Here is a 14,058-nt window from a genome sequence, read left to right on the forward strand (position 1 = left end):
TAATGAACTAAAATGTTAACATTGCGTAATGGAATGATTGAAAAGTTAAATAATAATTACTGCGGTTGGTTATTTAAAATAATCCTGATTGCTTATCGCTTGCTTAAAAAAGCTTTTATTCTGTACACTGTAATTATGCTATTGAAGTTAATCGTTTACTTTTTTTCTCCTTGTTTTCTGCATAGTCGAAGTTAAACCACTGTAATTAGTTGTGTTGTGTATAAAAAAACATTCACATTTTCTGCGAGTCTAAATGCATCTACATAAAGTAAATATAAGTTTCTAAGAAGTATTTTCCTAATGGCTGTTAAGACTGTTCAAGCAATAACGAGGTACACTGTATACATTTTTTGTATGTATCAATGTGCCAATACTGACGTCAAAAAAATTCAAACGACGGATATTGTCTATCTTTTTCTGCTTAGTTGAACTTTTTCACATGCTTATCGACTAGTATATATATTAATCCTATTCTGAGAGTAGTAAGAATATAGGAAACATTTCTTCATCAGGTACTGAAATAAAAATCTTGCAAGAGATTTTTATGTTTTTTATTTATCTATTCTAATTTGAAGATGTTTTAAAACAACTTGATTTCCTTTTTTAACTTTTTTAAAATTTAAATACGCTAATTTTTTTTTCGTACTTTCCATAGGGATGTCAAAGTATTGATACTGGGAGCTGGATGCTCTGGATTAGGTGAACTAAATATGTTTGTTTATATCATTTTTTGTTTGTTTTTGCTTTGTTTACTTTCGCGTCGTTTATTGCAGTTTGTTATTGCTTTAATTTAACAGGGGCGGCTGTTCATTTCCACAAAAACAACATCAATGATTTTCTTGTTGTAGAAGGAAATGATTACATAGGTGGAAGAGTAAAGTCAGCCACGTTTTCTGGTGAAACAGTCGCCTTAGGGGCCGGTTCTATTCATTCAGCTGACAGGAACCATAAGTTTTACCAATTATCCAAAAAGTATGGCCTGAGAATGGTGAAAGATGACTATTCCGCTAAAAATGTCGTATACAGGTAGGCTTTTGTATGAAATTTATTCGGGTTTCCCATTAGTGCATTGTTTACACAATCAAGATTCTTGCCACTCTCACTATTGGCTAAAAACAGCTTTATTTATAGCTCATTTGTCCAGTGAAATATCCATCTAAAGCTTTACGATGTAATGAATTAGTTATTAGGTTATCTCATAGAAAAATCCACGAATATCCACACATATTTCGGGTAGAACTATGTGGTAGTTTGTACGATGGCCCCACTTCTCTTCTTAATAAAAACCCTTTCTCATCTTAGTCAAAAAACTTCTCTTTTTAGTTAAAACACTTCTCTTCTTTCCTCTAAAATCTTCTCTTCCGTTCAAAACACTTTTTTTCCAAAGTGAGAAACACTTTTCTTCCATGAACTCAAAAAATTTCCGGACCCAATTCCGTTCCGGAATATTGATTAAGCTAGATTTCGCTAACCCACGTTTTTTGAATAAATGACCGACCCGTCACCTCCAAATTTTTTGCGTTTTTCATATATTAGGGAAACGAGAGTGAATAAATGACGTATCCGTTTAATATAATATCTTATAAGAATTTTAACCAGGCTGGCCATTATTTCTTTATTGTTCTAAACAAAATACGTATTGTTTTAATCTAAAATCCTAGCCTGACATTTTTGAAAGGAAATGTGCTTTGCTTGGTTGACACCACCATGATTTTGAGGACTCTCGGTAGCCATCTATTTTGCCATTTATTGTGTCTCTTGATAAATAAAATTAATTACTTTGCTACTGATCTGAATTGATTCGTGATATTATTTTATTCATGCACATGCTTCGGGACCTGCTACAATATTTTAATAATAATATTTTTATTCTTAAATTGAGCACGTGTTAGCCAAGTATGCTTCTTGCGAAAAGTGAAAAGACCATGGGTGTAAAATTGCGGACCAGATTTTTAAATTACTTGTGAAGAGAAAGTTTGGGGCCACATGCAGAGAAGTGTTAAGTGCAGAAAAGATGTGTCAAAATTCAGAAGAGAAGTGTGAGAATACAGAAGAGAACTGTTTGGATCATAGAAGAGAAGTGATTTTAATTTGGAAGAAACGTGAGCCATAGGGGCCATCGTAAGTTTGCTATAAGGGGTTAGACTTGTAGTCAAATCGAAAAAAGTTACCCACACTTCCTATTTTCTGCGTAAATAATTCGTGTATCCTTCAGCACGATCCGAGCTTCGCAAACAGATAGACAAAATACGGCTATTATAAAAGATCAAACAGTAGACCGTAAACACAGCGACGAAATTCACATCGTCCGTGGTTTATGTTTTCCGCATCGCTATTTCGTGCAACCTTAGCACGATTGAATTACTTTGCAACGTCTAAATAATACGGCCATTTTTTAAGAACTAGATCACCAGTGGAAAAAATTACCGGGGTCGCCCGTCCTTTAAATATTGCATTTCGTGTTTCTGTACCACTACGTTTTTCCTGTGGAAAAACAAAATACGGCATTATTAGTATAGAAACTAGTCGTTAGCCCGTGACAAATCCACGGGAATTTACCCGTTGTACATTTCCTGCTTCAGTATTTCGTACATCGTGCCGCCAGAATACTGAAATAATACAAAATTTATATGCCACCATCCTGTGCCGGCCACAATAATTTCTTATCTTGTTTCACCGGCTTTTGGCTGCTCGATTGGCTTACACAAATATTATGCTTGATTCTCATTTTACTTAGCTTGACAATGATTAAGTGGAAAAAGCGCTTTTGTAATAGCAACGCAGAAAAAGACATGTTTTTTCTGACCAAAGGTCTTTCTTGGCACGTGCAGAAAGCAATATTAGAATCTATAATTCACATTAAAATTTTTCAAACCTAGGGATTAGTGTGTGTTTTTCAGTGACTCTAGCCTGATTATGTAATCGTGTACTGCAAACGTATGTCTTATTTTTCGCTTTTTTCAAAGGGATATGAGCAACGGAACGAAGTATGCTGAAGACATTGTCACCAAAGAGCATGGTATTTTTCTGTCGAAGCTAAAGCTGGTGGATTTAATGATGGAAAGAAAAACAAAGCAAGAAGGCTGTTATAACATTGACCTTAAAAAGGCTTTAACAGAAGCAGGCTGGACAGCAAATAACAGGTTAAAAAAAGCAATCGAATATTTTATAATTGAATTTGAAAACGGAGAGGAATCTGTCAATATGAGTGCAAAGAATTATTCGTTTACCGGACAAGGTAAAATAATCGTTTGCGTTGTGAGTTCTATTGATACAAACGAGTATTCTAAGATCAGAGTAATGAGGACCAGATATAAGAAAGCATAATATGGGGATAATATGGCAAAAATATAAGATTTGACTTGGTCACCTAATTGTAGCGAGGTTAATTTTTTGGTGGTACTAAATTGAATAGGAAAAAGGACTTCGCTACATTTGTTGACGTCAGTATACCCATCTTTAAAGGAGAGGCGAACAAGAAACTATTTTGTGGCAGCCAGAAAATAAATTTTAAGCGAGAGAAAAAATATTACAGATTTCTAAATCCTAAAATCTACTAAGGTAACTACTATAATAACAAATAAATAGCTATATTTCATAACTGTCTGTTTGTCTGTCTGTCTGTCTGTCTGTCTGTCTGTCTGTCTGTCTGTCTGTCTGTCTGTCTGTCTGTCTGTCTGTCTGTCTGTCTGTCTGTCTGTCTGTCTGTCTGTCTGTCTGTCTGTCTGTCTGTCTGTCTGTCTGTCTGTCTGTCTGTCTGTCTGTCTGTCTGTCTGTCTGTCTGTCTGTCTGTCTGTCTGTCTGTCTGTCTGTCTGTCTGTCTGTCTGTCTGTCTGTCTGTCTGTCTGTCTGTCTGTCTGTCTGTCTGTCTGTCTGTCTGTCTGTCTGTCTGTCTGTCTGTCTGTCTGTCTGTCTGTCTGTCTGTCTGTCTGTCTGTCTGTCTGTCTGTCTGTCTGTCTGTCTGTCTGTCTGTCTGTCTGTCTGTCTGTCTGTCTGTCTGTCTGTCTGTCTGTCTGTCTGTCTGTCTGTCTGTCTGTCTGTCTGTCTGTCTGTCTGTCTGTCTGTCTGTCTGTCTGTCTGTCTGTCTGTCTGTCTGTCTGTCTGTCTGTCTGTCTGTCTGTCTGTCTGTCTGTCTGTCTGTCTGTCTGTCTGTCTGTCTGTCTGTCTGTCTGTCTGTCTGTCTGTCTGCCTGTCTGCCTGTCTGCCTGTCTGCCTGTCTGCCTGTCTGCCTGTCTGCCTGTCTGCCTGTCTGCCTGTCTGCCTGTCTGCCTGTCTGCCTGTTTGCCTGTCTGCCTGTCTGCCTGTCTGCCTGTCTGCCTGTCTGCCTGTCTGCCTGTCTGTCTGTCTGTCTGTCTGTCTGTCTGTCTGTCTGTCTGTCTGTCTGTCTGTCTGTCTGTCTGTCTGTCTGTCTGTCTGTCTGTCTGTCTGTCTGTCTGTCTGTCTGTCTGTCTGTCTGTCTGTCTGTCTGTCTGTCTGTCTGTCTGTCTGTCTGTCTGTCTGTCTGTCTGTCTGTCTGTCTGTCTGTCTGTCTGTCTGTCTGTCTGTCTGTCTGTCTGTCTGTCTGTCTGTCTGTCTGTCTGTCTGTCTGTCTGTCTGTCTGTCTGTCTGTCTGTCTGTCTGTCTGTCTGTCTGTCACGCAATAAAAATGCTTTCACTTTGTCTCCCTAGCTTGATCTAATCAGTCTTCTTGGAAAGTTTACGTTGAAACATTAGAAGTTTTTAATTTTAAAAAACAAGATTTATGTAAAATTAATTTGTTCACACTTCTTTGTTTTTTTCTTTTTTTCTTTTTGGAAATGAAGAACTCGCAAGATTCAAGTACGACACAAGGTGGTTACTCCATGTAATGTACATACTATAATTTGTCTGAATTTAGGTTACGATGGTACAGACTATATCGTAGCAGATAAACGTGGTTATATCCACCCATTATTAGAAGAAATAAAACCATTTCAAAATAAAATACTTTTAAACCATGGTGTGACCATGATAGAAAAACTACATGGTCAAAAGAAATACATTGCCTACTTTGAAAATGGAAAGTCAATCACAGCTGATTACATACTAACCACGTTCAGCTCAGGAGTTCTGCAATCTAACACAGTTAAATTTATTCCTAAATTGCCAACATGGAAACGAGAGGCTTTTAAAATGGTGCCAATGAGTAACTATTCCAGAATATTTCTCAAATTTGAAAAAAAGTTCTGGGATGACGCAACTTATATAATATTCGCTTCAAACTTCGGTGAAAAGAACTATCATTGGACGAATTTTAAGCAAAAAGGACTTTATCCCGACACAAATATATTATTAGCAACAATAACTGGTGAGGCCAGCTACAAATTACAGCACAGATCAGACAAAGAAATAAAAGAAGAACTCACTCGTGCTTTGAAATGTGTCTATCCTGATACGATTGAGCCGAGTGGTAAGTAGCTGTAATTGTTAGACGCTTTTTATCCAAAGAAATACAGTGAAGAGGACCTCATGTAAAAATTGTATTCCTTTAAGTAAGTCCCACAGGTAGAATATCCGAAGGTTTTTGTTTTTGTTTACTTTTTTTGTTCACATCTTAAAAAAATGGTATATACTAACATTCTGTGTGTTGACTGTTTGTAGTATACAATATCTTCTGCAATTCTTCTTTTTTTTGCCTATAAGATATCTTCTAAAAAATCTATTTTGTATGTTATAAAATGTATAAATTGATGTACGGGGAATGTCACGGTCAATTAACATTGTCTATTTTATTTAAAACGCTTTATTTATAGTTTTTAAAATGAAATTAACAACATACTATTTTATTATAAGCACAACAAATTTTATAACTTTAGGCAACTAGTAAAATTTCATGATGTCCATTAATCTAAACAAAAGTTTCCATTTTAGTGAAATTGTTAACCATTTATCAAGTTTTTAGCACTAAATTGCTGTTTTTTACAGTAAGCTCAAGTGCAATCATCTAATATATTCTATTGAGTGCTTTAGTTTATTTATTCTAGAAATGTTACACCACAACTTCAGCACTGACCCTCGATTTATGGGCGCGTACAGTCACCATGCAAATGACAAGACGCGCGATGATGTAGTCGCTTTGCAACACCCAGTTGACCAGAGACTGTGGTTTACAGGAGAGTACACAGCCGATTACGAACTTGGTTACACGCATATTGCTTACGAATTAGGAGAACAGCAAGCTAGGAATATTATTAAGTGCATGAATGGTCAACTTCCTGCTGCAGAACCTAAATTTGATATGGAAGAAAAATCTGATAACTTAGATTGATTTTACTTAAGAACGAACATTCTTCCGTATGTTGCTTGAGTTTGCGCTCGCGTTGCAAATGTGAATCAGGCTTTAGCAGGGATGAAGCTGTGAATTAATTTTTTTTTTTTTTAGCCAATTTTTATTAAATTCAGTAATATTTCAGTATTCTAGGCTTTTGTTAAATGTAATCTGTAAATAATTAGTGACTATTAACATGGAAACTATCTGGCAAAGAAGATTCACGCATAAGCCAGAAGATTCAGAAAATGATGACAATATACTGGATTTGCAAATGAAAGTTTCCCACCTTGCTTTTTTATGCTACCTTAATGCCTCAATCAAAGGTCACTCTTAAATAACCGCTTTCATAAAAAAGCGCCCAAAGAAGGACGAAAAATATTAATCCGCCCCCTCAATAACTTTTCATAGGGTTGTTCAAATTGAATCAAACGTGTCCAAATTATGCAAAATGATTTTTCTTAATAAAAAAAAGTTGCATTGCAAGTTTCAAGTTCTAAAGATAATTTTAACTTTAATTTTTGCACTTGCCATCTGAGCATTCTCCGTTGCGCTTATATTGAGCGGCTTTGTAATTTGAGACGATTCGATGCAAGCAAAACAGTAGTAACGTGATATTAAACGTAAAACAACAGATGTTTACAAAAGTTTACGGAACCTTGCTGAATTTTATACACTCTCTCAGGTTTTCGTAGGTAGAAAAGTAGGATGACATAGGGTGAAATAGCAATTTTTGAAATTCAAGCAGATGTTAATAGTAATAGATCCAAAAGCCACTGAGATTAATTTTTTAAGTATATTTTCTTTAAAAAAAGTTTGACCAATTTTAAATAAATTGTTTTTTAAATAATTTTATTTGACTTCTGTCACAGAAGTCAAATAGTGGTCTCTTGCTTAGATTTGATACCTACAAGAATGAGTGCACATTGAGTGTTCATTGTTCTTAACGGAAAATCAAATCATTTCGTCGCAGGGAAAGTGGTCCATACAACATAAGTGTAATAAAACGTTAGAACAAAAAACTTTCTTTATTAAACAATGCGTGTTACCCACGGCAACAGCTTTTTCCCTCAAGAAACATAAAAATAATAGACACAGGGGAGCGAATCACAAAGTTGGCTAGTTCCATTTATAAGGAAAATAAATGCTCCGTCTACATAAATCACTCATAAGTAAGATAATTATATTCAAGCTTAACCTTTTGTAACTTCCAAAGTAATAGGTAAACTTCCTGAAGTAACTTAGAAGATGATAAGCATTTGTAAATAGCTACTAAAAAAGTATTTCGCAACTTTGGAGCTGCAAAATTTATTTATTTAACTTTATGCGTATGTGTGCCTGTTCCATGTGACTGTTAATTAAATAAAGTTCTGGAATTGAGTTTATTGTCACCTTTCTGACTCGTGTTTGCTTACAGCTTGCTGTTATTTTTAAAATGCCTCTCGCTCGTCCCAGACCATGTAACTATGACTATTGTTACCGTATCGCTGCTAACAATTAGAATGACGTCATGCCAACCTCATAATTTTGCAAGAAAGAGGCTTTGCATTATTATTACTAGTTTTTTTCGTGAAAATGTTCTTTTCGGCATAAAGTTCGCGCAGCAAATTCAAATTTTATTATCATCTGATTTCCTTGCTCAATTGCTATGAAATTTTTTGGACTATTAATATTTTTATGATTGGGACCCTAAAAAAATTGTGATTCCATCTTATGATGACGTCACGATTTATTAGGCATTACTCAAAACCACCATATTAAACTTAGGAAAATAATGTTGTTACTTTAGTTCTTTTGTCTCATACTACAAATTTATTTTATAAGTGTATCCTTGTGTGTATCCTTGTGTGTATCCCTGTGTGTGTATCCCGTGAGTGTAACCCTGTGTGTATCCTTGTGTGTATCCCTGTGTGTGTATCCCTGTGTGTATCCCCGTGTGTATCCCGGAGGTGCAAAAAAATCATACCAAATAGGGTTAAACTACTCTTTCTAAATCTTTCCACGTATTTCTCTTTCATTACTAATCAAAATAGTAATTAAACTGTTAAAAATCTCTGACAAATTGGGAAACGAAAGTTGACAAATAAAGAAAAGAATTTCCCTCTCACAATTTATACTACTAATTTACACAAACTTTTTCACAAAATACATCAAAACTTTAGAAGAAAATGTTCGGGAAAGTCAAGTTGTCGTCTTCTAAACGTAGGTAAGTGCTTTTCTACAATCAAAAAATATTGCACTTGCACAGAATGTCTCTTCAACAACCACTTGAGACTGGTATGCACTTGATTAGTAATTATAAACAATTATCTATTATTGAGTTATCTCAACGACCATGAACAACGACAACGATTGCGACGACTGCGACATTGAAAACAACAAAAATAACGACAGCTACAACGGCAGGGACAATAAAATCAACTAAACATCACAACAACCACACACACAATAACTAACGACAACAAAAAAATAAATGAATAAATAAGTAAATAAGAATAGAAAGAAACAATTCAAGGGACGTGCAATTTCTTTCTTCACCATATTATCTGTTGACCTAATTCTGCAACAACATCAATTTCCTAAGGAACAACAGATCGAAACTTGCAACAATAATAAAATTCAAATTGTGGTATTTTAATTAGTTCAGGCTAATTTTATAAAGCTAGTTTAAAAAGAAGCTTTATCAAAATTTTCTGTTGATGATATTTCAAGATTATAAGGTCGATTTGTTTTACTTTAAAAACAGGTTAGTTTATCTAGTGTTATTATTTTCTTCTCCTTCTTTCGTTTTAACTTTTCTCAATACCGTCATTATATCATTTTATTATATTTACTATATCACTTCACGTTATACACTACGAGGAACGAGGAACACAATAGTTGTAGCTAGTTACAAAGTTGAGATGTCGATAAGCACTCTATAATCATGGACAAAATATAATGAAACAGAACGGATAATTTTAAATTTAGTCGCCCCAAGTCATCATATTAGTTGTTTCTATATTATAGTCGCGTATTTTGATATTGCGAAGTTCACATGTTAAGAACTTCGGATCTTGATTATTTGGTTTAATCCATACTCTGAAATCTGCTAATTGTTGCTGACATCAGAACAACCATTTTTCCGCCTTTTGCGACTTTCGTATATCCCGTTTTACATTACATTTTACATGACCATTTCACCTTTTTGGCCCTGTTGATAAATAACGAAAAAACTGGCTGCGTTTCATTAATTTCGTAGCTAGAGTGCTTTTAGTTATTCGTATTTAATGATGATATGTGATGATATATAGCATTATTTTCTTATTTAATTTGTTTGACCGGAAATAAGAGCCTTATTGTCTACGTAATCTCTTCAAGACTTAGGACGCTATTCAAGAATATAAAATTTAGTGAGTTCACTAATTTTGTCTATGATTGTAGCCAGGTCGCTTTTGAGCTATTTATTTGTATTTAAAGATGATATATAACAATAAAGATCTCAACATGCTTATGTTAGCAGCGGCAATAAATCATTAAAATAATTTATATAGCTGCGTGATCTGAGACGTGTATTAGAAACTTCAAAATGACTTCAAAATGACACCATGATGTAAATAAACACAAGACAGAACAGTGAGTAAAAAATCAACCATAGACCTTTATCAACATAATATAACTTTGTATACGGAATATATTGCGATAAAAGAATTAAATTTTCAGCTCCGAAATTCCGAAATATTTTATCAGGCAGCTAAACTAGCTATTTGCACTTTTATACTCGCATATTATCTATAACATATGTCGTTTAAGAAAAAATTATAGTTTTCCTTTTGACATTCACATTCCGTATTAAAACATATTAGTTATGCTGCTAGAATTGGAACTAGAGCTTTTCAAACGCAGGTTATATCTCTTGTGCTACATAAAATATGAAATTTATCTTTTATCCTCACAAAGGTTACGAGGTGCCCTAGACGTTTTTGTTGCACGTTGATGGTATTAACAGCTAGAATTCTTGCTCATTTTAGTACTAAAGGAAGGTGCAAGGTGCAGGTGTGGTGTCCTGCCATTTTATTTTCAAATTGATGTTTTTTGCCCTTTTAAAACCAATTCGTTGCACAAATTTAATTGAGTTTTAATGGCGTTTCCAATAATCTAGAATTGCTAATTTTCAAAATATTTTCTTCGCCCAAGCCAAACTAAATGTAAGACCCTCATCTAGAACAAATTGCCGCCTACAATACCGTGTCGAGACAGGCACGGGTTCTGCAGAAAATTTAGTTGGAGGGCTAAGAATAGACCTATTTCAATATCCATTTCCATTCCGCAAAATACACAGCCGGAATAGACGTACTAACATGAAAACGAGGTTAGTTTAGAGACAATTTCAATTTTCCAGCGAAGTGATGCACGCTGTTTACCTTTATTATTTCTCAAATTAACTTGTCAAGTAGGCAAACTATGAACTTTTGGTAAAAGAAATAGAAATTGGCATTTATTTTATACCCCATTGGGCTTATTAAAGTTGCTGGTTTATGTTTTTTTACTAGTGTTTAGCTAGCTCAGGTTGATTGGTTTGGATTTTATATATACTACTAGTTAGCTAGTTGGAGCTTTAAACAATGTTGTTGACATATATATACACTTTATTCTTTGTTATTGGATATCTTTTATTTTTTAAAACATCTGTAAATAACATTATGACTTGGCTATCCTAAGCATGTTGGGTTGGTGGTATTCGGCTGAATACTGGTCTTCATGTTATATATTCAACAAATTGTAATAAGAGCAATGCAATCACCCGATTATTTAAAGATTATGGTCTGTAAGAATGTTACAGTTGCAGCTACAGAAAATTGTTGTTGTTTTACAAATTCACAAATTGTTCTGCCAATGAGTATTGCCAGTAATATTATTTCTATAAGTATTGCCAGATTGTTCTTCCATGTCAGGTATAACTATGGGTATTTTAATTTAATTGTACCTAAACACAAACAACAACTTATGGAAAAATATTTTGTTAAAGGATGCTCTTCTGATAGAATTCTGATAGAATTACCATAAAAACTTTTCTGTATTATACTTCTTGAGTTTCTGAATTTAAGCATTCTACTACTGTAAAAGGCCAATAGATTTTTATAAAGAAAACTATGTACTTTAATCAAATAATAATAAATAGGCATTTATTTTTTTTATTTTTTTTATTTTTATTTTTATTTTTATTTTTTTTAGGGGGGGGGGGGCGATTTCTTTAAAAGCTAAGAGAATTATAAATGAGTAAACCGGTCACGATTTGTTTCAAGTCACACGTTGTTTCAATGCACTCACTTAGATATGTTTAATACTCGATCGATTTACCACAATAACTTAACCAGATGGCCTAAGAAAGTTAAGAAAGTTTTAGATATATATAGACGGCCTTACAATTAATAAATGGATTTTCCTTTTTTTTGTTGACGATAACACAGACAACAACCTTACAAGTTTAACACTGTGATTAATAAATAGAGGCCTAATCTTGCTTTGTCAAGTTAATTTCAAAGAGAATAAGAACAATTTTAAGAACCCTGAACCTATTTTCTTGGAGAAGAGAGCAACACTACACCTACTAAATATTTTCAAAGATTGATAAGCCTACAATACTAATATGATTATGAAAAGTCAAACCGAAAAAATAAAAAAATTGGGAATACTAAGTACACTGGGTTGAGCTAAAAATATGTTTATTAGAAATGTATACTAAACGCAATGGTTAAAGCATATTTAGCAGGGGAGTGTGACAATAATAACGATACATAGCTGGACACCACACCATCTGTGTGTGCATAGCTAGCTAGCTGTAACATCCTACCTATAATATCTGGCAAGGATGAAAAGCTTGGTAACTTTTTTAGGAAAATAATTATAGCCTATATAATTATAATATATAAAAATTATAGTTATATAAGTTATAAAGTTTCAGTAAACTAGGTAAACATTTTAGGCCTTACAGTATATAATATAAACTTTTTGGAGGAGTAAGAAACGAGGCGTTTGTTGGCTATAGCTAGCTAGCCAACATTAAAGTTGCCATAAATACACACGTATTATTAATAAATATTCATAATTTTTGTCACACTACCATTATTAATACCCTCGATATACTTTTATTCACTACAATTGTTTTAATATGGCAGTTAAAAATTATAAAACCAACATTTGTTGATAACTAATGTCAGAACAGCTTGTAAACAACTTGGCATCCTGAACTTTATCTAAACTAACCTCGTTTTCATGCAATGTTTTCATTTTCGCCAACAAACATGAACATGAAAAGGCGATATTGAAATAGGTCAATTTAATTCCAAGTCTCCTTGGTATGTGAGATTCCTGGATCGATTTACCTAAATAAAGTTATGAGGTAATAATTGCCATCTGAATCATCGTAATTAAGGTATTAACACAGGAAATCTGTCTTAATTTCTCAATTATAATTATTCTTTGGCTAAACAGACCAGCTCTATACAGCGTAATAAAATCAGTTACTATAAAACTATTTTTAAAATATAATGTCAAATACATACACAATTTTTCTTCTCTAATTTAGAAGAAGCAACATGACAAAGTTCCAACAAGACGAAGAAGTTCCATTCATTGTTCAATCTTTAGGCCCAGCCATATCAATTTGCACACTTATCGTCAGCATAGGACCATATATAACCCTTTACTATTTCCATATCACTGTTATGACATTTACCTTCTTTTTAATATTTACTCAGCTTTTCTCATCCTTTGGGAAAAAAGATGATGAGGTAGAAAGAATAATCAGCGAAGCTATGTCGGTTAGACGTTCAATTCACGAACAAACGTTAAAAAGAAAGAGTATATTTGATGCTGGAGTGGATAAGGATCGAAAACAACTAGCTAAAGTAGCGAGAGAAACACGAATCGTTCATTAAACTAACAGCAAATTTAAAGAAAAATTATAACCGTCGAAGACAGAATCAACTGCCAACAAAATAAATATTTCTTGCTTACTTACACTTTTTTTTTTGTTGTTAAAATAAACAATGCAGATTTGTCCTAATAAAATTTTAGAGCATTTGCAAAATTCAAATAAAATTTTTTTAAAGAAATAATTCTGATGAATATTGAAAGAGAAGAAGGCACAAGTTTTTAATTTTCGGACCTTGTCTGGGTTCAATTTTTTTAGAATAAATGAGTATCCCATCCCTACAAAATATTATTAGGCCGAGATTTAGATTACTACTATGATTTAGATTATTACTAATTACCTGAGAACGACGTTTAGCCTGTACGGAGATATATTTTCATAGGTATAGTAAAAAATCTTTAGAAAACAATCCTGGTTTCTACACGCCCAAACAAAGTAGCTATTGGTAAATAAATACAAGTTTTTTATCTATTTTTTCCGAGAAATGTTACCTTAGGTTAGCGTATCGACCGCGGGTAATAATTCTTGGTATATAAACAAAACAGTTTTTATTGTCTCTATAATAATAGCCGTATTCCGTCTGTCTGTTCGTGCGTCAAAAGCGACTCCTGTTACGGAAACACGAAATGCAATATATAAAGGACGGGCGATCCCGTGGATTCTTCCACGGGCTAACGAATAGTATTAATATAAACTTCTAATAACTAACTACAATTTCGGACAAAGCGATTGAAAACAAACATCTTTGAAATTTGTATAAAAGCGTCATTTCGTTAATTATGCAAAAAAAGTGTATTTTTTGTGCTACTATCATATAATATCTAACGAAATTCTGAAGCTCCAAACATAAAACGAC

At 33.8% G+C, this 14,058-nt stretch overlaps 2 protein-coding genes across 3 annotated transcripts; both read left to right on the forward strand.

The window, feature by feature from the left end:
- The first annotated feature begins 190 nt into the window (after window positions 1–190).
- Window positions 191–6,566, forward strand: LOC130630222 (uncharacterized). Of its 2 annotated transcripts, none has more exons than XM_057443624.1 (6): window positions 191–332; window positions 656–699; window positions 798–1,026; window positions 2,967–3,238; window positions 4,877–5,428; window positions 6,003–6,566. In XM_057443624.1, the coding sequence occupies exons 1-6, from the start codon at window positions 301–303 to the stop codon at window positions 6,284–6,286; spliced, it is 1,413 nt and encodes a 470-aa protein (XP_057299607.1). In that variant the 5' UTR covers window positions 191–300; the 3' UTR covers window positions 6,287–6,566. The 2 variants fall into 2 exon arrangements, with proteins under 2 accessions (XP_057299607.1, XP_057299608.1); XM_057443625.1 differs by having other exon boundaries at window positions 849–1,026.
- A 1,757-nt stretch (window positions 6,567–8,323) lies between these two features.
- LOC130627173 (uncharacterized) lies at window positions 8,324–13,386 on the forward strand. Its single transcript, XM_057441367.1, has 2 exons — window positions 8,324–8,492; window positions 12,855–13,386. Exons 1-2 carry the CDS (start codon window positions 8,455–8,457, stop codon window positions 13,204–13,206), a joined length of 390 nt encoding a protein of 129 aa, XP_057297350.1. The 5' UTR covers window positions 8,324–8,454; the 3' UTR covers window positions 13,207–13,386.
- Window positions 13,387–14,058: the final 672 nt, after the last annotated feature.

Source organism: Hydractinia symbiolongicarpus, chromosome 2 (assembly GCF_029227915.1).
Source record: "Hydractinia symbiolongicarpus strain clone_291-10 chromosome 2, HSymV2.1, whole genome shotgun sequence".
NCBI lineage: Eukaryota > Metazoa > Cnidaria > Hydrozoa > Anthoathecata > Hydractiniidae > Hydractinia > Hydractinia symbiolongicarpus.

Coding starts and splice junctions, on each gene's coding strand:
- LOC130630222 (XM_057443624.1), top strand. CDS start 301: ATGGCTGTTAAGACTGTTCAAGCAATAACGAG. Junction 700..797: donor AGCTGGATGCTCTGGATTAG/GTGAACTAAATA, acceptor TTAATTTAACAG/GGGCGGCTGTTCATTTCCAC. Junction 3,239..4,876: donor TTATTCGTTTACCGGACAAG/GTAAAATAATCG, acceptor GTCTGAATTTAG/GTTACGATGGTACAGACTAT.
- LOC130627173 (XM_057441367.1), top strand. CDS start 8,455: ATGTTCGGGAAAGTCAAGTTGTCGTCTTCTAAACGTAG. Junction 8,493..12,854: donor TTGTCGTCTTCTAAACGTAG/GTAAGTGCTTTT, acceptor TCTCTAATTTAG/AAGAAGCAACATGACAAAGT.